The sequence below is a fragment of the Mchenga conophoros genome, linkage group LG12 (genome assembly GCF_057382185.1).
Source record: "Mchenga conophoros isolate Kocher_MC1m ecotype Shallow Benthic linkage group LG12, M_conophoros_male_GT1.1, whole genome shotgun sequence".
Classification (NCBI taxonomy): Eukaryota; Metazoa; Chordata; class Actinopteri; order Cichliformes; family Cichlidae; genus Mchenga; species Mchenga conophoros.
In genome coordinates, this window is record NC_140537.1 from 1,863,884 (window position 1) to 1,891,266 (window position 27,383).

Here is a 27,383-nt window from a genome sequence, read left to right on the forward strand (position 1 = left end):
GCAGTCACATGAGTCACATGATCCGAGAAAGGCCCCTTCATCATCACTAAAGGTTCAGGTTCATCTGATCCAGCCAAAACTATACGTTACCAGTAGTGCAACTGGAAAACAAACATAACCCTGGAGATGCCCTCCTGGAGGGAGAGCGCAGGCCTATTTAAACCATCCCGAAGCCTCTACCCTGGTGTAAGCCAATCAAATTAACTACCATCACTGAACCTCTGCAGGGGGTAACCCTACTGAGTATACAAAAAGGGGAGTGGCCATAACAAAATGACGTGCTCTACTCCCTGAGCGACAGCCGTCCCAGACACAGAGTCTGTTTGCTGGTTCCACAGAACAAAGCTGAAGGCTCTGCCTTCCACTCCACTTTTAAACAGCCCAGGAGCCACAATTAAGCACGTAGTCTGAGAACCAAGTACGGTACTGGAACAGTCTTTGAAATCAGATGGGCTTCTTGCTGCAGCATGCTGGAGGCTTTTCAGGCAGTTTTTAGAACAGCTGGTTGAATGAAGAAAATATCCTGGCTGAGCTGGAAACCTGGAAAACATTTTCTTAATTACAAAAATATCGAAATACTCTCCTATACAGTGAAAGGTCAAAGTCAAATAAAAGAAGCCGTGTGCGATCTAAACTACAGAAACTGTACCTTTACTCTGTGTTCTTGGAAGGCTTTCTGACATTAACAGGAGACTGAAAGCGTTCATGCAGTGTTTTGGTTTGGTGTGTGTTCATGAGTGTTTGTGTGTGAGAGTGAACGAGTGAGGAGTTTGTGTCTGTAAGCCTGCGATGAAGAAAAGCGACAATATCAGCATTTTAAAGTTTGGCCTGAGCGCTGATGAAACATCTTTGTACTGCTGAAAACGAGTAATTATGATGGTTAATAATAATGTGTTACCTAACAAGCCTCAGGTCACTGGCTCAGAGTTTTACCAGCCCGTGTTTGTTGTTATCAACTCATGAAAAGCTTTTATTTTTATATTTTTAAATATTAACGCACTTTAATTAACACAATATTTTATATTATTTCACTTTCAATCTGAAAAATGTTATGAAAGCTTTTGGAAAAAGCTCCACCTGAGCTCAGCCTGTCAGACTTTTACACGTGACTGCTGAATACGTTTGTACTGCAGGTCTAGTTTAGTCACAAACGTGGGTGAATCGCTCGCATTTCCATGGTGACAATGGCGCACTATAGACCGCTGCAGTACACAAAGCGTCCAAGCAAAGAATTTGTGTCAATTAAATTAGTTGAATGGTTGCATCCCTAACACATTTATTGTCCAATTTGAACCAAAAGTGTGACAGAGTCCATCCCTGAACACATCTAACTGCAGTATTTGACATCACAGTAGCACCTGATGGCAACAGCAAAGTCTTTTTACATGTTAAGGAACAGTTTTGGTGGTTGGGATGAACAGCCTAAAATGTGGTCAAAAAAGCCTCCAAGAGAATGTCTCACTTTATGTTCAAAACTTTTCGCCAAAGGGCGCGACCCGGGCAGAATGGCGATTTATTGGCGTGCTTACTGGAGAAACTTTGCCAGTAAGCAGGAAACAGCTGTAACTCAAAGACACATTGTCCGATCCTCCCAACATTCTCCGGTGTGATGGGAATCCGTCCATGAACAGATGAAGCACCACATGGTGACGACAGGAAGCTGTCACCTACTGCTCCTTCCAGGTTGAGCACGTCCACCTCAGAAGCAGTCTGAATACACATCAGAACTTGATGATGCTGGCGTGCTCTGGTGGCTGGGGATTCGCCATGAAACAGGAAGCAGTTTGAGGGGTTTGGGAAGCTGGAAAAGTCATGAAATTTGGCAGAAACGTGCAGCGTGTTAAAGGCTCTCAGGTTGTATGGCTCTGGTCATTGAATATTACAAAATGGCTCTACGTTTCAACTGTGAAATCTTGCAGCTTATGTGATGTCTCAAGATGTACAAAACATCTCTTGGAGCTAAACGCCAAACCCAGAAGAAAGGCAGCTATTTTGAATTTAAAGTATAATTTTGACAGACTCCCCGGGACTTCATCAGCTCAACATGACCTTTGATGAGTACAGTCTAAAGACCTTGGTGATGTTAAATTGTGAAGCTTTTGAATTTTCGTGAAATAATTCACCACAGGAGAAGATATCGCACATCTCAACTGAACATTGTTCAATCTGCCCCAGTGGCACGCTGAATCATCCAGTTAAGAAAACCTCAAAAAAGTCAAGTCCGTTCATCTGGATGTAGCATTTTCATGGGGAGAAACTTTTCATCACTCATCCAAGAAGTCACTTGTATATGTCAACTGAGAAAATGTTACGTCCAGATTCAACTTTTGGGAATCTCTCCCAGACTCCCAAATTCCCGATGGAAGACAGAGACTGGAGATATCTATGTGCCCATATTAGGTCGTGTTTATAGTTCCACCTACTGTCAAAAAGCTTCTAATCATGATCCAATCTATGCAACATTTTAATTGATGGTTCCACTCGATATGTAGCAGTATGTCATATAGTTAGTGGGTATTCTATATTGCCACCTAGTGGGCACAGAAGGTAAATGGTCAGTTGTAAACAGACCGTCTCTTATGTTAGCGCTTTTCTGCTCCAAGCACTCAAAGAGCAGTCAGTGAGGAAGTGATGTGACACTGAATCAGCCATGTGACTGTGTGACTCACCCTGCAGCACGCTGGCTGTTCCCAGGGTGCGAGGGCCTTTCATTGCTGCTTTAAATGTCATAATTTTGTTGGCGTCTGTCAAAACATGGATAGAAGGAGTTCTGTCGACTTCTTACTGGCCATGTCATATATTTCTATTGAGGAGAAGTTAACTTTGAAATAAGTCAAAGTCAAAGTCAAAGTCAACTTTATTGTCAATTCTGCCACATGTACAGGACATACAGAGAATAGAAACTTCGTTACTCTCAATCCCTAGATAAAATAGAAAATGAACATTTAAATATAAGAGTGATTAAAAATGCAAGTAAAATATTTTAAAGTAAAAAAAATTAAATAATATAAATACAATTTTACATATAACAAGAAAGCTATACAATATACAATATAAGGGTAAATGACATTGAGAATAAGTATTTCTCATTTTATCAGACCTGTTTAAAACAATCACCTGTGCGATCAGTTGGGTATTTGCTGAAGGTGAGAGGACCACATGTCACCAGGCAACAGGAAGATACAGGTCAGAGGTTAGAGATTTCACAGAGCCAGGGACAAGGGGAGGGAGGGGGGGATTTCCTGTTTCACTCACTCATAGACAAAGCAAAGCTCTACATTCATCCGTGTAAAAACAAAGTCTTCATTAAGCAAAACACTGAAACACTGACTGTGACAACTGGAGCAAATAAACCCAACCAATAGTGTCCATTCTTCAGTCTTCTTGGTTTTAAACGAGACGCTCATTTTATCTTCAGTGTAGATACTGACCGGTACAGTTAGAGAGTTTTCACAAGTGAAGTGAAAATGAACGTTTGCGCTCTCTCTCAAACTCACTTTGACATACATATATGTGTAAATATTAAAAAAATGTCCCCTTCTCGCCCCTGCGGGCGGTTTATCAAGCTCGGGTCTTCTACCAGAGGCCTGCGCAGTATCCTAGCTGTTCCCAGGACTGCGCTCTTCTGGACAGAGATCTCCAATGTTGTTCCCGGGATCTGCTGGAGCCGCTCGCCTAGCTTGGGAGTCACCGCACCTAGTGCTCCGATTACCACGGGGACCACCGTTACCTTCACATCTTCTCTGAGCCCTTGGTAATACTCCAGCTTCTCGTGTTCCTTCTTCCTGATGTTGTTGTCATTCACTATCGCTACATCAATCACTACGGCCGTTTTCTTCTGCTTGTCCAACACTACAATGTCCGGTTGGTTAGCCATCTGTATCTGGAAGCCCCACAGGACCTTAGGTCGGCCATTCTCCACCAGCCTAGGGGGCGTCTCCCATTTTCACCTCGGGACTTCCAGATTAAGGTTCGCCCATGCAGAAGTAGGTTGGAAGGCAATAACAGAGAAACCCAGGATTGGGTTTAGTCAATGAACTGAGGTGCGGGATAATCCATAATCTGGAGACTCTGCTCAGTGAAACTATGATTCTCCTGCTGCCTGGTTCTTCATGTGTCCATAACCCACCCCAGACAACCCACTCAGTCAACAATAGTTCAGTTTTCTCTAACTACAGTCTGTTAGCAGCTATGACATTCTCATTTTCACATATCATAGTACCAATTAAGTGCTGACAACTCAATGCCCAATAATAACAGTCAGTATCTTCATGCATCCTGACTAAATGTTAAAACAAAGAGGCAACCAGGACACTAACTGATGAGTTTAATTTCTCTAATTGTTACAGTCCGTTTCAGTGTTTTGCTCACAAAAACCCCCAAAACACACAAGTAACTGGCCATATTCACACAGACTTTGTTTTTACATGCATGCTCACTCCAAAATATATGTTGTAGAGACCCACCTTTTAGCACATCCCAGCACACCCACTCACTTCACCAGATGCACCTTGTTTAGTTCTCTCACCTTTGATTGGGTGTGGTGCTTGTCCAAAAGATTGCACTCACCTGTCACACATTATATGTCACACAGTATATAAGGACTGCATTCACTTTTGGCTCACTTTTTCCGCACTTCCACACGGGGCGGCAGCTGAGCATTGGCAGTCCATGTGTGTCTTTGTTTCCTTCCTTTTTTGCCTTATTTATTTGAGAATAAAAGGAGTACCCTGAAAATAATTCTGCATTAGATGGCTGCTTTTCTTATTCTAACCGGATGAGCCCATGAAGCTGATTGCTTCAGCCCTGAACCTTCCTCCCTTCAAAACATGGTCCTCCGAGCCGGAGAGGTATTAGCATCATGGATACACAGCAGCCATCTAGAAAATCCAGTCGTGATAGTAGACCTCCTGCCTACCTGCAACAGTATGAAGTTCAGTACCCTGGAGCTAGAAGAGCTACATGTGAGACAGAGCCAAACTGAATGCCAGCACAGTGATAAAGACACACATGGGCTGCAGGATCCTGTCGGAGAGTCAGAAAGACCACCAGAGACATCCCTTGTTCCTTTACCCACCACCCAAGATGAGGTCATGAGGGAACTCCTAACGACCATGAGGGAGATTAAGCAATTTATGGTTCAATCATCTCCTTCCCATTCTCGTAGCTCCAGATCTTCCATTCGCACAGTCTCATCAGATGGAATCAAAGCTTCTGTATGCAGTTTACGAGCCAGTCCTCAAACACATCAACAACATGAGCAGCTCCCAGTGATTGATACAGTAACCTGTCAATCACCCTTCCAGCCCCCGCAGATTAGCCGTCAGTCTGGCTTAGTTACAGCTGCCAGCCCTCCTTTACCTAATTCAACAATACTAGATGCTGCAATCCCTTCAACTGGTTTGCCTAGACCAGTCCTTGCTACAGAAGATGAGACTCCCTTTGATTTCCTGGCCTTATCACGGCAGGATCCCGACCAGATCTCATGTGTTCAACCTGCTGTTCCTTTAGCTGAAGACCCTGTTCAACCTCTCATTCGCATATCTGACCACAAGCATTGCCCTCCTCTAGAGCAGCAACCAGCTACATCCAATACCTCATATGAACAGAAACCTTTGATATCTGGTACTGCTAGCTCGGGTCACTCCTCTAGCACGAGAACACATGTATATAAGCTTGAAGGTCCTTCATTTCCAGACCTTAGTAGAGAAGACGAAATGCAATACAGGATGTTACGGATGGCCCTTACAAACCTTCTAAGGAAATGGATGTTTCTACCACAGTTCGAGACATTCATATCTTCTGTGACGCTTCAGAGCGAGCATATGGTGCTGTCGCATATTTGAGATCAGATGATCTTGAAGGCCATGTAGAACTGAGTTTCTTGTTAGCTCGCTCACGTGTTGCTCCTAAACGGCATTTAACAATACCCAGACTGGAGCTATGCGCAGCCCTACTAGGCGCACGCCTCTGTGAGCTCATACAAACAGAACTCACCTTACCAGTCAGGACTACCACCCTTTGGTCTGACTCGACAACTGTACTTCACTGGCTTCAGTCAGATTCCTGCCGTTTCAAGGTATTCGTAGGAGCCAGAGTCTCAGAAATTCAAAACCTCACAAACAGTCAAGACTGGAGATACATCAATTCAGCCACAAATCCTGCTGATGATGTTACGAGAGGTAAATCCCTGAAAGAGTTCCTTAGCTCAAACAGGTGGACTGAGGGTCCCTCGTTTCTGCATGAACCTCCAAATAACTGGCCCACAGTTACAGATCTCCATCCTGATGATGATCAGACTGAGTTAAAGAAATCCTACTTTTTTGGTATTGTCAGTATACCCTCCCATACATACACACCTAGCTTCAGAACCTATCAAGAGCTATTGGATTTCACGGCTCGTTCACTCTCCAACCAAAAGGGTAACATTCCTTCTGCAGCTGATTATCAAACAGCAGAACAAGAAATCCTTTGTCAGGCACAACTGGACAGTTTCGGTGAAGATTTAGCCCGTTTACAGTCAGACAAACCCCTCTCATCCGACAGCCGTCTATTGTGTTTGTCACCAGTGTTGTGCAGGAATTCTGGACTTATCCATGTAGGAGGCCGACTACGGCAAAGCCCAGACTTGGAATTGAATGTCATTCACCCAATAGTACTTGATCCTGCTCATCCAGTGACCAAACTGATCATACAAAATTCAAATGTCTCACCACTCGGTGTATACATCTTGACCTCCTAAACAGTATGGATACAGACTCCTTCCTCATGGCCCTCCAACGATTCATTTCTCGACGAGGAACACCCCTGGAAATTATATGTGATCAAGGAACTAACTTCAAAGGAGGAGATAAGGAACTAGGGGCAGCTTTTAACAACCTTGCTCCGACTCTACAGCCGGTCCTGATGACTAAAAGAATCCATTTCAAATTCAATCCCCCGCATGCACCCCATTTCGGTGGAGCCTGGGAGAGGGAGATACGTTCTGTGAAGAATGCTCTGAAGAGAACCATTGGTGCACAAATGGTCACTGAAGAGGTCTTAAGAACAGTCCTAATTGAGATTGAAGGCATTCTGAACTCAAAACCCCCTAGGCTATGTATCCTCAGACATTGCGGATATTGACCCCATAACCCCAAACCTTCTCCTTATGGGCCGACATGATTCATCACTCCCCCTGGTATCCTATTCTGATTCTGACCTCCTAGGCCGACGACGATGGCGACATGCACAAATATTGGCAGATCACTTCTGGCGACACTTCATAAGAGACTATCTACCATCCCTCCAAAGAAGACCCAAATGGCAGAAGGAAAAACCAGATCTCACATTGAACTCTGTCATCATGATTATGGATTCACACCTTCCACGAGCCCTTTGGCCTATAGGAAGAGTGACGCGCTTGCTGAAAAGCCCAGATGACCACATCAGAACTGTGGAGGTCTTAGTACAGGATAAAACCTATATCCGCCCTGTCTCCTGTCTGATCCCCCTGCCCTCGCTTCCTGACGAAGACTGATCCTGATCATATCAACATATTTCTCACTAGAAATATGGGGGCGGCTGTTGTAGAGACCCACCTTTTAGCACATCCCAGCACACCCACTCACTGCACCAGATGCACCTTGTTTAGTTCTCTCACCTTTGATTGGGTGTGGTGCTTGTCCTTGATTGCACTCACCTGTCACACATTATATGTCACACAGTATATAAGGACTGCATTCACTTTTGGCTCACTTTTTCCACACTTCCACACGGGGCGGCAGCTGAGCATTGGCAGTCCATGTGTGTCTTTGTTTCCTTCCTTTTTTGCCTTATTTATTTGAGAATAAAAGGAGTACCCTGAAAATAATTCTGCATTAGATGGCTGCTTTTCTTATTCTAACCGGATGAGCCCATGAAGCTGATTGCTTCAGCCCTGAACCTTCCTCCCTTCAAAACATATAAATGTAAATAATCTGTTACTAATCCAGTCTTGCTTTTAAACCGTGTGGTATCAGAGGCCACTCTCAGTTTTCAATAACAGGACTCAGCTTCTCAGCGTGCTAAAGTTTCCATCCAGCCACACAGAAACGTATTTTTCATGCATTCCTCAAATTCCACATCTGATACGTGTACGTGCTACTCTGAGTTGTAATGACAGTGAAGGAAAAAATTATCTTTAGCCTCAATCATGGCATTCACTAAGTTTCCTGAGCTTTAGGTAATCCCTCTAAACTTTAAGCAGAAATCAAGCGTGGAGGTCAGTGTAAAATAGAAAGGTCACTGAATGTCTGTAGGTCTATACCAATGAGGTTCATCCCACATTTCAACTTCCTCCATTCTCTGTAGATTCTATTTGTATTATAGCCAAATCCAAGTCTAGTATTACTCAAATTTTCTTTGGCCTTTCTGGGAATCTGTGGCCAAAACTTGCAATTAATTCTTCAGACGAGTCATCAAACCTCAAATCATTTTTTAGTAAAAAGAAAAGAGAAGACTTTAAAAACAAAAACAAACCTGTGGAAGCGAGCATTGTCAGCTTCATACACACAAAAACTGTGAAGCTGTTACGTTACTTTACAGTGCTTAAAGTTAAAATGTATTAAATCTGTTCAGCGCCATCTTCTTCCAGTACACAGTGTTACATCACTGGGTTGGTTGGTTTCGGTCATTACCAGTTAGGTAACATAAACTAATGTAACCGACCCAATAGCTCAGCGGAAGGAAAATTAAAGATTCATTTAAGGGGCTTACTTTGCTGCAACATTTTCATATTAAGACCAAGGACATACTGTCCACGTTCACTCTCTCTTAACCAGTAAGTGTTGTTGTTGTGTAGCTAGTTGCACTGATACGGGAAAATCCCCCTGTTGGCTGTAACATTCAGGTTTGTAAAGCACTTTAGAAATGAGAAAAGTGTGGAGAAGGGCCTGTTTGAGTTAGCTGACAAGTGGTTCACCCACATGCTGGAGTCAGAAACTCCACGTTTTCCTGGTCTGTGATGCTGTAAACAGTTTACCGATCAGGAATCCCATCAGTACGTCTGCAGGGAAAATAGGTCGTGTGTGCGCAACGGGGAGGAAACAAAAACCCCAAGACAGTCCAAGGAAGAGGCGCCACACTTTTTTCACGTCAGTGTTTAAAAGTTTAACTTTAATCTGTCAGAAAATCAAAAACAACTCATTCCTTTCATTGGATTTATATGTCAAACTGAAACTCAATGTTTTTAAAGTAAACATCTCAAGTCAAACTCAGCTAAATAAGATGTATAAGAAATGTGCCTTGACTCTGTCTTCTATATTTTTAAATATCAAAGCAATTTAATTAAGACTTTATATTATTTCTCCTTCAATCTGAAAAATGTTACGACAACCTTGAAATAAATATGGTCTAGTACACCCCACGCCCCCCTTTAGTTGCAGCCCTGTTTGCTGCAGGTATGCTTCGATGTAAAATATCTTCAGCAAACGATATAATTGAAACATGTATCAGACTAGGTTAACAGTTCATCTGCATATTTAAATACTTCTGGAGGATTACTGGTTGGAGCAGCGACAAAGTTTGTTTTTCTTCATGTCACAGTTTGTTGGTGCTTTGATGAAAGACTCCCACCAGCTTTTTCCCAGTAAAGGTTTTAATTGTGGTGACAGGAACAGACGCTCACCTGAGACTGAACGTGAACAGTGCATCCTTCATTTGAACATCAATGTCACTGTTGCAGCCAAAGTCAGTACAAAGTGAAACCCTTTAATGGATTTTTAGTTTAAGTCTCATTATATTGGTTCAGTTATTAGTTTATATCAACTAATTAAAGTCTATCAGCAGCAACCAACCAGCCAACCAAACGTTACTTAGATGTAATGTTCTGTACTGACAGGAGATGGCGCTAAACACGTTTCTAAAACTTTAAATCGAGCTTCACAGACAGAGTTACAACTATGTAGGGCTCCATGACGTCAATTAGTCATTATACATGATGTGTTTCATGTCCATTTTAATCCAGTAATAGAAAACTGAGCCCAAATATCTACCTTCATGTGCGGTCTTCTTTATTTTATGTACGTTGCTTCATTTTCTAAATGGAAAAAAAGATAAAGAGCCTAGAAACCCAAACCCCGTACAGGTCACTGGTCTATCAGGTCAGGACTGGTCAGGACTAACCCTACAAAAATATGTGTGTCAGTTGTTTTGAAAGTTAAACATCCCAACAACTAAGCAATGAAACAGTAACATGAACACTTTTTGTGAGTGTAATAAAAGTCACTGAAGTTCCTGAAATTTGGCCCAGTTCAGGAGAAATTGTAACAACACCCCACCCACCACCACCAAAAGTTACAACATACTTGTGGATTCTTCTGTCAGCTGTAATCCTCACAAATAAAGAGAACTGAGGTGAAACAAGCCAAAAATAAGGAATTGCTAAACCTGAACTTTCCACTCCTAACACACAAACTGCAAAGTCAGAGTCCAACGGAACCTTCCGTCCAGTCTCGGGCAGAAGATGAGTGGAACATCAGGAGGTCATCAGTGATGCCTTTTATATGAGACACATCAGGCACGAGTACTGTGACACTTAAGTCCAATAGATACTGTACACGAGTGTGCTGCTGAAAAATGTCAGCAGCTAAGCTTATTCGCTTCAGACTCGACAGCAAAGACTCCATATTAGAGAAAACCTGATAGGCTGTGACATGTCCGAGGCAGGGCCACTGACGATCAGCAGAACTTTATCTGCTGCACTCCCCATTTGTAACAAACTTTAACGGGTCACATCATTTCCTATTACGTTTCCAGTTTTTCCTTCTCTTTTGGTGTCGTGGAAGCGCTTCAGTACGACAAAGAACAAACCCGAACCCTAAAGACAGAGCTGTTTGGTCCAGCTAAGGAAAGAGAGCGGTGCGGTGCCCAACGCGCTACGTGGATATTTGTGGTTTATCAACGAAGCAGATAAAAAGGCCGTTTAGTTAGTAAACAAAGAGGTGCTGGACTCACGCTGACACTGTGGCAAAATGGAAAACACGCCAAACCAGCACTCATCAAACTAATCACCCGCGGCGCTCCTTACCTGTGATAATCTCCCGCTTGCCTTCATCCAGGTGACTAGAAATCACATCCCCCATGATCAGTGAAGCGTCCCACGCGAACGCTGCGTCAGACCGACAACTACTTTTTAAGACAAACAATAAAGTCTATAGAGACGTGTCTCCTGCCACAGCAGCCCTGTCCGCTCATGAAATGACTGCAGCGTCAGTAATAACGGGTGGTACCAAACACTCAAGTCGAAGCTGTCGAAAGGAAGTTCAAACTGTGTAAGAACTGTGCGTTTTTCTCTCGGACAGACACACCCTCCTAAGTAGGAGGAGAACTTCTGCCGTGCAGCCACGTTACGTTAAAGTCTCGTTGGGAAACAGCAGACCCAGCGCTGTGGGACAGGGAAGGTTATTATAGAGCAGCTGGACAATGGAGACGAAGTCAAAGCAGTAAAAAAGAAGATACAATGGCAAGAGAGAGAGAGAGAGCTGGTCACACAGGTTTAAATAACACACTAAAGAAGATGAATAAGCACGAGACAGGGGATTATGCATTTTGTGGACAGGAGGAGACATTTGAACGTGTGATGTTAGAATGCGCTGAATACAGGCAAATACTCACATTACAGAAAAGCAGAGTTCAGTTAAGGGTGCACGAAATATTACAAAGGAACGCAGGGCGATATTTGGGTTTTTAAGAGCAAGTGGTGTTTATATGAGAATATAGATGTATAAACTGACTGAGCCACACTCCAGTCCAGAAGGTGGCGGTAATGCACCTTGTTCGCCAACCGCAGCAAATAGCGACCACAGGGCTGTAGCCATGATACAAAGAAATCCTGAGGCCAACACAATCACCATTATTATTTTCCTTTTCCTTCACCTCGATGAAAACATCATAAGATCAAGAAAAGCTTCGAAGGATAATTGTTTCTGTAATTTTACACTGTTTTTGTTGATTAACAAACGTTTCCATCATTAATGTTTGATGGAAGATGGAAGAAGAAGGAAAACAGCAAAATGATAAATTACAGTTTTATTACAAAATGAGTTTGAAGAATTCATGTTCCTGCCTCTAAAACTATATTAAAATTACTGTCGTTAAATATCATTTCGGCCCACAGGATCTTAGCTCGGCCACTTCACCACGCTGGAGGGCGTCTCCTATTTTGACCTCAGGACTCCCATATTATTATTATTATTATATATTGGGCTCATCTTCCTGATGTATTCGTGGATGTTTGTTGTCTCGTCCTGGACTGTGGTGCTGACACTCACCCGGCCTCCTTCCTTCCACTTAGCGTACAGCCTCAGGGTGCTGCTTGGGGTGACCCGTGGCACATTACGCACATGGACATAAATACGTATTTCTTACTTGTCGGTGCTGCGTACTACACAATAACATTCAATATTTAGTATTTACTGTTAGTTACAGTTATCTAGGTTATTGCTGTGGTGTCATGTTTAGTGTGTTTATTGTGTTGCTCTCTTTTGCTTGTTTTTGTTTCCTTGTTTTTTGTGTCTTCTCTTACGGTCCTTCTTCCCCTCTGTTTTTCTTTCTCTCTCCCTTTCTTATCCCCCAGTCATGTCTGTCCCGTCTGTAACAACTTGAAATAAAATAAAAGAAATAATAATAATAACAAAGGTCAACCAAATGGACCAATATGGCAAGGCTGTGATGATCCACTTGGTAAAGTAAATCAGTTGGGCATCTTTCTTGGCCGTCAGACAATAATTCTGATGGCTAAAGATCCAAACGGGACAGGCAAAAAAACCAAATTGATAAAACGTGTAAAAGGAAGATGTCCAGCGATAAAACAGACAGGCTTTCCTTCTTTCCTTCTTACACAAGAAATATCTTGTAACTCACCAATCTCATGGACTCACGCTCAAAGAAACCACATAAACTTCTCCTAAGCAAACTAATGTGTACACTTGTGTCTGCATTCATATTTTGTTAAATGCGAACAAAATGATGGCAGAAGCGCTGCCAAGTGTCTGCACAGACAGAGAGGCTTCAGTTAAGAGGGAAGAAAAAGAATCTGTGTTCACGTTCAATACTTGAATTTTAAAAAACAAACAAAACATTTTCAGAAACATTTGTGGATGTTTGTTTGTTTGTTTGTTTGTGTTACTTGAACACTAAAGTGGCCCTCCAATGAGACGACAGTGCCAGCAGCGGCCCACAGCTCATTTGACCCCTGATTTTAGACTATATTTTTCACTACACCAACAATTGATAAATATCTTCTACAAACACGTTTCGAAAAATCTGAGACAACATAACAGCGATACTGGAAAAGCTACATTACTGAAGGTGAGTGAAACATTTGGTTCAGGTTGGTTAGCACAGTAGAAAATTTACAAATAAAAACAAAACAAATAAACAATAAAGAGTGTCGTAAAATGATTTGTTTTTCAAAATAAAACATTTTACTCTCCTCTGTCCTTCTGGCTCACATTTGTGGATATTTGAACTCACAAGTTAAATGTATATTCTGCAGCATCTCTACTATTCCGCGTAACTCTGCACTGAGTACGCGTGAGAGCGTTGACTTGTCTTCTGCTGCCCTCGCGTGGACACCAAACAGCGTCTAAGTGCGCCATCATACCATAATCATCTCAGTAACTCTTGATGTACATTAGATATAAACTCACATTATATATACCTAATACTGATTTATTATCCCCGATCCATTATTTCATTTTCATGTAAGGGCTCATAATCGAGGCGCGGACGAGGCTTTCCAGAGTTTCAAAATAAAAGTACTTAAATTTCAGTCTGTGGGAAATTGACAATTTAGGGACAAAACTTGACCTGATAATCTAGATTTTTTACATCCACAAGTAAAACACCTACTTTACATTTTTCATAATAACAATAATAATGATAATAATAATAATATATTGCCTGGTTTGCAATATAGCCCCTTTAAGTCAAAAGTGTCCAAACAGATTACACTTATGTTGCAGTTCAGTGCAGCGAACTTCAGCGTTTTCTGCTCATCACATCTTTTTGACCATTTTCATGTTAGTTTCACTCCTGTAAGCTATTTGGTGGAGCAAACTAGAGCTTACAGGATATCACATTTTCAGTTTACTTTATTCTACCTATTCCAAAATCTAGGATGAAGGAGGAGTTGTTGATATGTATTAGTTGACTTACTTTAGAACACTTGCTATTCAGTATTTTGTTAAAGGGAAACCAGGAAACCAGCTCGCCTGCATGATTTGACTTGAAACCTCAGGAGAGGTTCTCTCTCTCCCGTTTAGCCTGTTTTGCTATGCTCGCCTAACTGGAGGCTTTTATTTTGAATTTAACTGGAACGACTGGGTGTTACTTACTATGATGAGCTTTACAGTAGTAATAGCTCCACTCGGTTTTCTTTGGAGAGCAGGACGCGCACTGACGGGATCATCATGGCACCGCTGGGACTAAAAGCCATTGTTGGAGAAAGTAAAAAAATTTTTATTCTTATTTAATTCTTATTTTTATTCTGATTGTTGTTGTAACGTGGGGCCGAGCTGCTCCTTACTTTTTATTAATGAAATGTTGGTGCGCTAAGACGCACGGAATCACTGGAGCAAAGCATCTGCTCATAACATCTGAAGTGTCGCAGGCAGTGAATTAATTGCACTATTCGCTGGTGTTCTGCTAAATTCTGCCGTTATTGCCCGTTATTGTGTTGTCAGTGTAAAAGCATGGAGCCCAGGTCCGATGTAAATCCGGTCGCGCTAATCTTTGTGCGGATTAAATGCTTTGACATAATTCTCTGGGGAAGACCAGAGGTGGAGGAGGACAGATCCGACTCTGGCTGCCTCAATAACCGAAGAAGCCTTAGTTTATACTGCCTTTACTATCCCAGACCTGTTTCTTCCCCTCGTGCATTGATTCCACGGTAGTTGTGAGCACAGTTTGGTAATTCCAAACTGTGCTCACTGATTTTCGATTTGTGTTAGTTGCGCTTAATAAATCGCACCAGCGCATCTTTAGACTTCCAAAAACAGCACGCACCCAAACGGCTAAAGGGAGGTTCAGTGAACTTGGCAGTGATGCGCCTTCACTAACTCATTGAGTAACCATATTAATAAAACTGGTTACAACCTATCAAGCCTTTGGATAGTGACTGTGCAAGTTATTGAAATACTGTCACAATTTAAATGCATGTTAGCAGTGACATGGCCGTACACGGACAGGAAAGGTCTGACATTTACTCTAGACCAGTATAACAGCTCTATGCAGATCATATTTCCATTTAAAGACAGAGATTTAGGCTATTTAAAGGATGTTGAAGAAATTCATCAAAGAAAATCAAAAATCAGACAGTTGCTGTCAAACAGTCGTATTGTTTAGATTGTGATGGAAATGAGACAGCTATGCTGGAAAACAACCGAAAATCAAGTGTTATTTAAAAACAAAATCACAAGGTAACAATCGCTCAGAAAAATACTAATGCAATACTGTAAAGTACTTAAATCCTAAGAAAAGTCGTTGGATGAAAGCACAGGTGTAGGCGTCACGATATTTACGACACAAAGACTCGTCCCCTGCTCTCATGAGCATCCCCTGAAAATCGTCTATGTCGAGTTTCATTGGGTGGAAATTTCATGTTTTAAACCTTGAAATCTATGCAGAGAATTAGACAGCTGTAAGCATGTAACACTCACAGCTGCCTTGGTTGAGGATCCTCAGAGAAAATAATGGTAACATTCAGCTGCACACATGCTTCAACAGAAGAAAACAAAGTATTCACATTACACTGCATTCATGCTCTCATCTGAGAATGCGTCGTGATCACAGAGACTGTCTGCGAGTCCAGAAACTTCCAGGTGAATCTGAGCAGTGAAGGGTCACATCAGAATGAATGATAGTGAGGCTGTGATGTCAGAGGGAGTGCCCAACAGGTTATCTGTCTGCAGACCAAAGTCATGACCATAGATGAGGGATTTAGTTTATGTTGCCCAAACATCAAAACGTTGTCTCTCATGAACACACTGTACAACATGATGACAGTGTTTGTCAGGAAAGAGAATAGTGAATAGGAGAGCTAGAACTGAAGCAACAGCCGACTGTGCCTGCTGCCCGTCAGGCGGTGCTCCGTTCTTCCACAGGCACTTACACCTAATCCAGCGGACTAATTGGATAAACAGGACTATTCACCGACTTCACTGTAGTGTGTCTCTGACAATAGCTTTTCTCGTCATGTAGCTTGGTCTACCTGATAAAGGTGTATCGGCTCATTGAGGTGTTGTGTCACAAATAATGTGCCTAAATCGATCATTTACAGTTATTGTAAATTCCTGCATGAGATGGCTGGCCTCACTGTGTGACTGTCATGTCACTGCAATGTGCTTATGTCAGCTGAACAGCAGCTCTTCAAGCTTAACGATACCTTTTGGAGGAACATGATATGTAGACTTATTTTGGAGAGCAAGTGTTTGTGTTTATCAGTGTGTGTGTGTGTGTGTGTGTGTGTGTGCGCACACTGATGCAGCCATGTATGCTGCTTTCCTGTGATGTCACGTCCGCTGACACAGAAATAGCTGTGGGCAGTAGGGAGTAGTGGATGGGGTAAGAGGATTGGGAGCAGATTAGAGGCAACAATTGCAGTGGGCCTGTCTCTCAGTCTCTCCGTGCTCATTCTCACATCCTGGACATGTGCTTAAATCCCCAATAAGGGAAACCTTGACACATTTTAACAGAATATTGGGAAATACTAGATTTGCTCTGCTTAAAAAACAATAAAAGAAAAAAGAATGAACTAATATCTTTTAGAAATGTCTCTTTGTGTTACTCTGTCTCTGTGAAAACAGTATTTTTTCCCTTCCTAGTTCTCTAGTGTTTTGCAAATTCTTCATAACGAAATGTTTTAAATTGTCAAACATTCGATTTTAATACCAGACAAAAACAAACTGGGCAAAGAAGAAAACGAAACTTTAACAGAACCTGAATCCAAAGATTAACAAACATACAAAACTAGAAAGACTATTGAACTCAAACCACGACAGCTGCGCCAGAAGCTTGGACGCTTATGATTCACCAAATGTAACCAGTCGTTCTTCAGCCCGTGTCATTGGTCTGCAAATATGGAAATAACTTTGAAGTCTAATCAGTGTATTGTTCATACATGTTGCACTGCTATTATTTCCTATTTTATGGTTAAATTGTTATAATTTGTAATTAAAATTAGACACAAGCTCTGAAAAAGGATTTATGTTACAAATTTGACATCCACACAGCCAAACATGTAAAATCACTGACGTCAGTTCAGTGCTTACATTTCTGTGGGAGATCTCCTGAGCTGTGACCATTGTGAAAGTTCAAGTATCAAACCTGATTCAAACAGAAGATTCGCTGTTATGCATCTATCGGCGTAAGTGTTTGCATGATAATCAAAATGCTGTTTGAATGTGGCTTAGACTGCTCAGAGTTGAAAAGTCCAATAAAAGTATCCAAAGTACATTAACCAATCAGGTGAGGGGACAGGTGGCTGCACACATGTCAGCAGCATCCTCGCAGTGAATGCACCAAGGTGAAATAATAAGCTTTGCTGCAATTTGGCAAAGTCTGGTGTCAAATGAATAGTTTCTGATTTATACCTGCTACAAGAGTATTAAAAATCTTCTGACCGAGAGCAAAATAAAAGCATCTGTGATGCCTGAATAGAACTAAAATTCAGCATTGAATGGCTCCTCGCATTATTCCTGAGGTGGCAGCAGCACGTCTGTGACCATGTTTGTGTGTTTCTCAAAGATGAGATTAGAGTGGAAAATTACCCCCCAACTGATTTTACATGTGTACATAAAAGACCTGTAGAGGACTTGATGCCCGATGTAGCTTTTCTGAACCAATAATAACAGTTTTTGTTTCATCTTAGTTTAACTTCAGGACCTTTGCACACATCTGTTAGACAGTGTATAGAGTGGGAAAGGTTTGCTCAATCAGTGGCTCTCACTGGAATGCAGAGCTGCCATCAGCACAGCAGTCTTATTAAATGTCATATGCCAGTATAATGTGACCTAGTGGTAGCATATACAGTGTAGACCTTTGGGGGACTCCGCTGCATAATATGGAAAAACATACAAAATATGATTTAAACGACTGCAGAGCTGTCGTAGATATACCAACCCAGTGCTACAGCCTCACTATGAAACTGTAATGATCCACTATATTAAATGCTACACTTGGGTCACATAGTACAAGAACAGAACATTCATCAGTATTGCTGCAACACAGTGAGCTATGATATCACCCTAACAAGCACAGTCTCAGGACTGTCCAAACCCTGACTGAGATGTTGTTCTGACTGCATGTTTCAGAAGGCTGAAGACAGTTATAATAGATAAGATAAGATAAGATAAGATAAGCTTTCTTAGTCCCACACGTGGGAAATTTGTTTTGTCACAGCAGGAAGTGGACAGTGCAAAAGTTATATAGCAAAAATTAGAATACAATAAGAATAATAGACTGTACACAACTGTACAGAAGAGAATAGAATAAAATACAATACAATATACAGTAGAATAAAATAGAATAAAATATACAATAGGATAAAAATAGAATACAAATTCTATATACAACTGAGTAAAAATACAACTGAGGTCACTTTTATAGCATGTGGACTGTAATCGTAGCAGTCAAGGATGAAAACATCACTGAGAAGTTATGGGAAAATATTATCAATAAAACAAGCAAGAGTTAGAATTTTTTATTTGATTTGATTCATTTTATTCTTTAAAAAAGTTTAGAAACTTTAATCTTAACGTGATCATCAAAGCTTTCATCTCTTGGTGATGTATATGATGATGATTCATCTTCATCCATCCAGTTCCAGTCTGCAGGATTGTCTTTTAAGAATGTGAATGTCTTTATTGATCCAGGCCACCAACAAGCACCACATTTCTTCTTTACCTTAAAAGCTGCAGGAACCTAGAGTGGACATGCAAAGAAGGTTAAAATGATTCTCTAGTCTTTCCTGTCTGAGATAGAAGGAACATTTCTGAAAATGTTTCTCATTGAGAACGCTCCTGCTTGTTTACTTGGAAACATGATATCAAAGAAAATACCTAATTGTTCTGATACAAATAAATATATTTAATATGAACTCATTAACACTGAAGAATGTCCACAGTTATGTGTAAGCCCAGTAACATGCTTTATAAAATCATGTTAATTTATTATACCGAGGTGTCAACATTAAGATTAAAATCCCCAGCTGCTCAATCACGTTGGCAGCTGCTAAAATAAAACCAATTCTGTCACAGCAGCACTTTGAGACAGTGATCCAGGCCTTTGTTAGCACTCAGCTGGACTGCTGGACTTTATAAAGGGGTCAGTGCTTCATAGGTTACTCGTCTACAGAGGAGGCAAAATGCTGCAGCTCGTCTTGTAACTGGAACTCGAAAGTTTGAGCACATTTCTCCTATTTCAGCTCCACGTCACTGGCTGCCCATTCCTTTTAGGATTCATTTTAAAATTCATTTATTTGCTTTTAAAGCTCTCCATGGCCTCGCCCCATGTTATCTCTCTGAGCTGCTACAGCCTCATACACCCGCTCTGTCAGGTCAGCTGATCAGCTGCTCCTGCATGTACCCAGGACTGGGCGTAAACTTAGAGGAGATCCTGCTTTTGCTGTAGCAGCTGCCAAACTGTGGAACGAGCTGCCTTTAGAGATCAGACGGCTTCTTCTCTGCCTGTTTTTAAATCACTCCTGAAAACCCAGCTCTTCACCCTGACCTTTGACACCACGTGAGATGTTGGTGTTTAGTTTAGTTTAGTTGATTCTATGTTGGTCTGTTTTAATTTTAATTCATTATGTGTTTTATTTATTTATTTATTTTTTATTTTATTCTATTGTCTTATTTACTGTACCACACTTTCATGCTGTGCTGGCTATTTTAAAGCTCTTCATAAATAAAGCACTTTATAAAGTGCTTGGATTACTTAAAAGAAACAAAGAAGGTAAGAAAACAACAAACAGATGGTGTCAGTAAGAGCGGTCTCTCTGCTGTGACACCAGCAATGCTTTTGTTTTGCCAACATGCAGAGATAGATTATTGTCCTTGCACCAAAGTGCCAGCTGTTGCACCTCCTCTCTGTAAGCAGCAGCATCATCATCGTCCCAGCGCTCTGGTGTCATCTGCAAACTTGATAATGTAGTTTTTGTTGGAGCTGGAGGTGCATTTGTGGGTCAGCAGCGTGAAGAGTAGCGGTCTCAGCACACGTGCCTGCAGGGTGGGAGGGGGCCGTGCTCAGTGTGATGGTGTTGGATTCCAACCTGTGCTCTCTGGGGTCTATCAGTGAGGTCCAGGATCCAGTTGCAGTGGAGCAGGGCAGGCTTGCTGATCAGCTGTTGGTGAATGATGGTGTTGAATGCTGAGCTAAAATCAGTGAACAGCATTCTTACGTGGGCGTTACGTTGATCCAGGTGTGACAGGGCCAGGTGGAGTGCCAGTGAGATCGCATCGTCTGTTGATTTGCTTTGACTTCATGATGATTGGAGTAAGTATTAGTGGGCGGCAGCCTTTGAGCTCCGAGGCTGCAGCTGTCTGTGACACAGCAGCTTGGCTCAGGGCAGCGGTTCTTAAAGAGTTCTGACAGGCAAGTTATCGTGAGGATTGGGAGGAGTTAAAATGGAAAAAATGGAACGCCACAAGGAAGCATAGTTAGCCCGTTATTGTTTTCACTGCTGATAAATGATGTGTTTAAGAACATAGAGGGTGGAACGGGGTTTTCACTTTCTTCAGACGATGGGGCGATGTGGGCAAGAGGACGACGGTTAGACTTTTTGGTAAAGAAAGTACAGGCGGCAATCACAGCTCATATAAATGGGGGTTTAAACTCTCAGCTGATAAGACTAAATAATGTTTTTACGAGAAAAAGAGTTGGTGTTGACATCAGGGTCAGATTATATGGACAAGCATTAGAAAGGGTAAAACAATTTAAGTTTTTGGGGTTGTGGTTTGATGAAAGGGTGACATGGACTGTACATATTCAGAAAATAATAGACGGATGCAAGAAAGTGTTAAATATAATGAGGTGCTTAGTGGGAACTGACTGTGGGGCTGATAGGAAATCTTTAAAAGCTTTATATACTGGGTTGATTAGGTCAGTATTGGATTATGGGTGTGTAGTATATAATTCTGCTGCCAGAACAAGTCTTCGTAAGTTGGATAGTATCCAATATCAGGCGCTAAGACTCTGCACAGGTGCATTCAAAACAACATCTGCAGCAGCTGTACAGGTAGAAATGGGGGAAATGCCATTACAAACAAGAAGAGAGCAACTGACACTGACTTACTGGGCAAGTTTACAAGGACGTGGTCAAGATCATCCGACAAAAACTGTTTTCCAACCGTGCTGGGAAAAAGAGAAAACACAATTGAAGAGCTTTGGGTCTCTTAAATTCACATACAGTGCAGGAATATATTAATCAGTATTATAGTCAAAATCTACACAGATGCATCAAAGAATACAGCCAACCAAAGCGGGATAGCATTTATACTTCCTGAGTTTAATATCAAGGTGGGGAAAAGGATCAGTGACGATTTATCAGTGTGCACAGGAGAAATGGTTTCATTATTGTTAGCAGTCCAGTGGATTGAAGAAACAAAACCACTAAGATCTGTGATATGTTCAGACTCGAGCTCATCACTGGCCGGTCTGCAAGACAGTCACTCAGACTGCAGACTGACATTCTAATGGAGATCCAGCAAACATTGTTCAGACTTGTTATGATGGGGCTTATGGTCACATTCTTATAGATACCAGCGCATCATGGAGTTAAAGGAAATGAAACAGACTGGACAGCAAAAGTCGCAACGAGGAGACCGATGGTAGATATTAGTGTGAGTAGGACGGAGCTCAAGAGTAGAATACGATACAAAATGAAGGAAAGGTGGCAGAAGCAATGGGAGGAGGAGAGGAAAGGGCGATGGTTTTATAAAATCCAAAGGAAAGTGGGGGAAATGAGAAGTACAGGCCGAAACAGGAGAGAGGAGACGATTATATCTCGACTGAGATTCGGACACACTGGTTTAAATAGCACATTGTTTTTAACAGGTAAACACTGTACAGGGGAGTGTGGCTGCAGCAGGGAACAGGAAACAATAGAACGTGTTTCCTTGAATTGTCAGAGGTTTGATATTGAAAGGAGACAACTGCTCAAAAAGCTGGACGATATGGACGTGAAGTTGGACTTGATTGATTTGTTTCGCACGACCTCTGTAAGTGAAAGTTATCGGGCTGTATTTTGGTTTTTAAGGCAGACCCATTTGTTCGAGAGAATTTGAATTTTTTTTTTTGTCACCATCACGCCCTGCCGCAGCTCTGCTGTCAAAAACAGGCTCCCTGCAGCCACTAACAGTGAGTAGTATTAAACTCTCACTAAATTATATATTTTTCATCTCTGCTCACCAGTTTCTGCATCTTTTGTTTTTATAAGACTAAGACTGAACTTTATTTTTCCATGTTTGGCGATGTTCACATTCTGTTTAACTTGTTGCTTTTTTGAAGAAGTGCTGCAGACGAATGAAGCAGTCGAGTGACAAAAGTTAGTTGCTTGAAATGAAAGTTGTTTGTTTAAAACAAAAATTACTGACGGATTCAGTGAATCCTTCGGGGGGATAATATTTCTGCCATGTGAGGAATGATGTAAAAAGACTGAGAACCACTGGTTCAGGGAGATGTTGAAGACGTCTGCTCGGACGTCAGTCAGCTGACGATGAGGCGGCCTACATGGATGAAGTGAAGAATCTGGCATCGTGGTGCCAGGACAACCACCTCCAGCTGAACGTCAGCAAGACCAAGGAGCTGGTGGTGGACTTCAGAAGGGGTCAGCACAGAGACTACAAGCCCATCATCATCAATGGAGCTCCAGTGGAGAGGGTGCAGTCCTTCAAGTATCTTGGTGTCCACATCTCCTCAGACCTGACATGGGCTGCCCACATTCAGGTCCAGACCAAAAAGGCTAGGCAGCGCCTGTATCACCTACGACAACTGAGGAAGTTCAGGGTCTCTCCAAAGATCCTCAGGATTTTCTATACAGGCGCTGTGGAGAGCATCCTCACACAGAACATGACATCGTGGTTTGGGAACAGCTGTGTGAAGGACCAAAAAGCTCTCCAGAGAGTGATCCGTACAGCAGAACGCTGCTGCAGGATTGCTCTCCCCCCGCTTCAGGACACCTACACCAGGAGATGCCGGACTAGAGCAGCGCAGATACTGAAGGACCCGTCCCATCCTGGCAACAAACTGTTCCAACTTCTGCAATCTGGTAGAAGGTTCCGCATCTTCTGGGCAAGGACAGAGAGACTCAAGAGGAGCTTCTATCCCCAAGCCATCCGTGCCCTAAACACACACACCCGCCCTCTCACATCATCTATAATTGACTGAGACAGGACTCTTCCAGACACTAAACCAAGGCACAATGTACATTTCAATTCCTTTAATTTTAAATATGTTTATATTGTCTATCCTGTAAAATAGTCAGATATCTATTCATATTAATGTACAGAATTCACCTGCTTGCTGCTACTGCTGCACATTCACCCAGTGTATATACTATATGTATGTATATATATATATATATATAATGTTCTTCCTCTACACCCCCCCCCCCCAATTTTTGCACATGTCGAGGAGCGTGTCAGGCTACATTTCACTGTGTGTTATACTTGTATAACTATGCATGTGACAAATAAAGAACCTTGAACCTTGAACCTTGATCAGCACAGGCTGTGAGGACAGTATATTGTCTGGTGCAGCAGCTTGTGGGGTGACTTTAGCAAGACTCCTTCTCACATCGTGGACAGGGACAGCACTCGTTTGTCTGGCGAGGGGTGGTTTTCTGTGCTGGCTCCTTGTTTTGAGTCTCAAACCTGGCGTAGAATGAATTAAGTGCTTCTGGCAGAGAGGCGGGGCCTTGTAATGATGGCTTGGATGTCTTGCCACATTCGCTGAGAATCTCTTGAGCAGGCGAAGTAATCACTGACTTTCTTTGAGCACTCAGGCTTTGTTAGCTTGATGCCCCAGCACAGATCGGGTCTTGTCAGTCTGAGCGCTGCCTCGTCGTTGGCCTTGAAGGCACCAACCCGTGCTTTCAGTAGTTCTTGAACGCCTGCAGTAAAGCATGGCTTCTGGTTAGTGCATGTTGTGACAGTTTTGATGATGGTGGCATCTCCAATGCATATGTCACTGTCTCAGCATACTCATTTATGTCTATGTGATGTTCAGTGGTCGCCGCTTCTCTGAAGACGCTCAAAACTGTAACTACACTGCACTCTCCAGATTTTATTTTACATTTCTGTTATAAGACCAAACTTAGCCAAGGTGGACAGAAGTCACAATTAGAGCAGGGCGATATGGCCAAAAATATTTATCACGATATAGATTTGAAAATTTGCGATAACGATATAACTGACGATATAATTGATGTGAGACAAAATGCAACTCCACAACTTTGCTAGCATTTACAGCATCCTGCCATGCGACTGTATTTGTCTCTAACCCTCAGGAACCTTCACATTAACTTTTATCGAGTGGAAAAGTGTTAGCTTAAATCCTGCAGCTTCACTGTTTATGTTATGCTAACATAGCTGTGTCGCTAGCGATCACGTAGCACATCATTATATAGCAGCTAGCCCAACTTCAGTAACTTTACAAACATCTCTGCTGTTTAGTTTCCTGTCTTCATTTATGTTGGAAGTGACAGCAGAGCTGTACATTTGAATTTTTTCAGAAATCTCTCAGTCAGAACATGCTATATCATGCTTAGGTAACTAGCGAAACTAGCGAGCTAACTTCCGTTAACCACCTGCTAACTTCTAACTCCGTTAAATGTAATAAATTCTGTTTTCATGGATGCCTGGATGCTAAACTTCATAGTTACACCTGGTAAAGCAGCAACGCTGATCGTTTTATTAAAGATGAAAGAATTTAGACAGTTTTTAACTCTCAGTGACGCTGCAGTGTTCGTTTGACTTTGGGACTGACGGACAAACACCAAACCACTTCCACATCACTGAAGTGGCTCCATTTTTACAAACCTATTCTGGTTCATCCGTTTCACTCAACGATCCGCTTTCTCCATTCTCATTCTCCGTTGCCGCCATGCTTTTTCGGCCATGTGCGTATGAAAACAAAGGCACTGCACATGCGGGTTTTACCCATATTCTAACGCGATATTTCATTTTCTTATCGTTGCCTAACATTGTACCGGTATTACCGTGAACGGTATGATATGGCCCAGTCACAATGGAATTGTAGGTTGGAAATTTTCAATTTCAGTTCAGCTGGTTTTTTTTTTATTTAGCAACAACAGCCGAACACTTAATAAACTGGACGAGGCAGCAGATTTTCTAGGTTTGCACAAACTAGTCTGTTAGTTATTAAGACTGGAATATCAAAAATGGGCAACTGGCAGATTTATGACCTGATGTGTGAAAATGCTCTAACTCTTGATTGAACTGTACAATATACACAAAATGTTTTGTTTACAGAGATAATGAACAACGTCATCAAGAAGGCAAGAGAAAAAGGAAAATGGAAGGTAATTGTCATTAACATCATTATTCATACGAAGTTGGATATCTGTGATTCAAAGATAAACAAAGACATTCATTAAGTATCAGATATAGTAGTTTCCTTTGCTATGTGTGATTTTATTATAGGTTTTGGTGGTGGACAAGCTGAGCATGAGGATGGTGTCCTCCTGCTGTAAGATGACAGACATCATGTCTGAGGGAATCACTAGTAAGTACTACCAACCCAGCCACACCCAGCTCACTTGTATGGAAGCCCGTTTCCGCCACAAAAAAAAAAAAAAAAGGATCCATAACTCAAAATTTCGAGTTATTTTCTCGAAATTCTGAGTTATTTTCTCAAAATTCCAATTTATTAACTCAAGATTTTGAGAAAAGTAACTCGAAATTTCGAGTTAGCGCTGCCAATCAGTAATCTACGTGAATGACGTCATTTCCTCGTTACCCGGAAGCTGAAGCCTCAGCTACAAATGCTACAGCTAAGCTACCGGTATTACATCCAGTCGTGAATGCACAGATTGCTGAGTGTTTTCAGCCTGGCTTCACAAATGATGAAATCCCCGTGTTATTAGCTGAATCACATGGTGTTACTATCAGCAAACGTACTCGCGAAAGCGCCAATTTGTTGGGATCCGTTTTTGAGTGCGCGCTCCTCTGCGCCATATGCTTCCGGGTAACAAGAAAGCGACCTCATTCACGTATATTTTTGATTGGCAGAGCTAACTCGAAATTTTGAGAAAAGTAACTCGAAATTTTGAGTTATGGATACTAGCTGTTTTGTTTTTATTTAGTGACGGAAACGGGCTTCCATACACTTGACCTGTAGCTGTGTAGTTAGTTTAATCTGTTTTAAATAAATCAAATTTAACTCTAATTTCTAATTAAGTTAAATGTATCCAACAGTGTTTACAGTGTGAAAATATTTCTATATTTATTTATTTTTTTGCAAGGTAATTGAAATATTAGAAAAGGATAAGATCAGCTGTGCGGTTCCTCGGTCGTTGATCCAGTGTTTAGTTTATTTTCCTCTGTTCTCAGTTTAAAGTTTCTTATTGATTTCCAGTGTTCTTGTAATTATGTTGTGAATTACATGCTGGAGTTCAATGTTCGTAGTTGTGATCTAGTCCCAGAGTTTGACTTCATGATTATTTTTCTTATAGCAGTCTGTTGAATACCGGCTGTTTAGTCTTCCCTACGTATCCCATGCCCGGTGTACGTGTCTTACTTTCCAATCCATCAGTCATGTGCCAGTTTTACTTCCCCCTTTGTGTTTCGTTAGATTCTGTTCACCTGTTCATTGTCCTCATGTGTGTATTTAAGCCTTCTGTTTTCTTCAGTTCCTTGTTGCATTCTACCAACAGGTGTGTTCCAGTATTGTTTTTTACTTTTGCAAGTTCCAATAAAAAAAGCTGTCTTTTATGAGTTCACCATTTTGAATAAAAATGTCAGATTAAAGACAGGCTTTGGTATCCGTTCCCACCAGAACATTGCTGACTAAATAGTACTTTAACTGTGAGAAACATGGCACCAGGTAGTGACGGTGTGATGAAATCCCTTGAATGTGTCGACTTTTTCCAGCCAATTGCTTTGCCAAAAGGCAGATCACACGAAGCTCCGTCCAACAGCTCATTTGGGAGTACTGCTGCGATGATGCATGTGGGCTACATACCAAACGTAATGATTAGGGATGTTACTGGCCATAAATTTCTTAGTTGACTAACTGTGGAAAAAATTTCACTAACAACTAGTCTAAAATTAAGAAAAACTCAGATCCATCCATCCATTCGCTTCCGCTTATCCTTTTCAGGGTCGCGGGGGGCGCTGGAGCCT

General features: G+C 41.7%; 2 protein-coding genes across 4 annotated transcripts in view; one reads left to right on the forward strand and one right to left on the reverse strand.

Annotated features, from left to right (window-relative positions):
- Positions 1-11,356, reverse strand: part of niban2b (niban apoptosis regulator 2b) — a 29,568-nt gene extending 18,212 nt beyond the window's left edge. Inside the window, exon 1 of the mRNA XM_085293261.1 lies at positions 11,048-11,356. Within this exon, the coding sequence (XP_085149387.1) occupies positions 11,048-11,102 (55 nt within the window). The 5' untranslated portion in view covers positions 11,103-11,356. The remainder of the gene's footprint in view (positions 1-11,047) is intronic.
- A 2,992-nt stretch (positions 11,357-14,348) lies between these two features.
- stxbp1b (syntaxin binding protein 1b) overlaps positions 14,349-27,383 on the forward strand; it is a 46,557-nt gene continuing 33,522 nt past the window's right edge. For 2 of the 3 annotated variants that reach the window (XM_085293262.1, XM_085293263.1), the window contains exons 1-3: positions 14,349-14,469; positions 25,512-25,561; positions 25,683-25,764. In XM_085293262.1, coding sequence (XP_085149388.1) covers positions 14,433-14,469; positions 25,512-25,561; positions 25,683-25,764 — 169 coding nt within the window. In that variant the 5' untranslated portion in view covers positions 14,349-14,432. Of the gene's footprint in view, positions 14,470-24,067; positions 24,153-25,511; positions 25,562-25,682; positions 25,765-27,383 lie in introns of those variants that run through there. The other variant, XM_085293265.1, reaches the window with a different exon arrangement.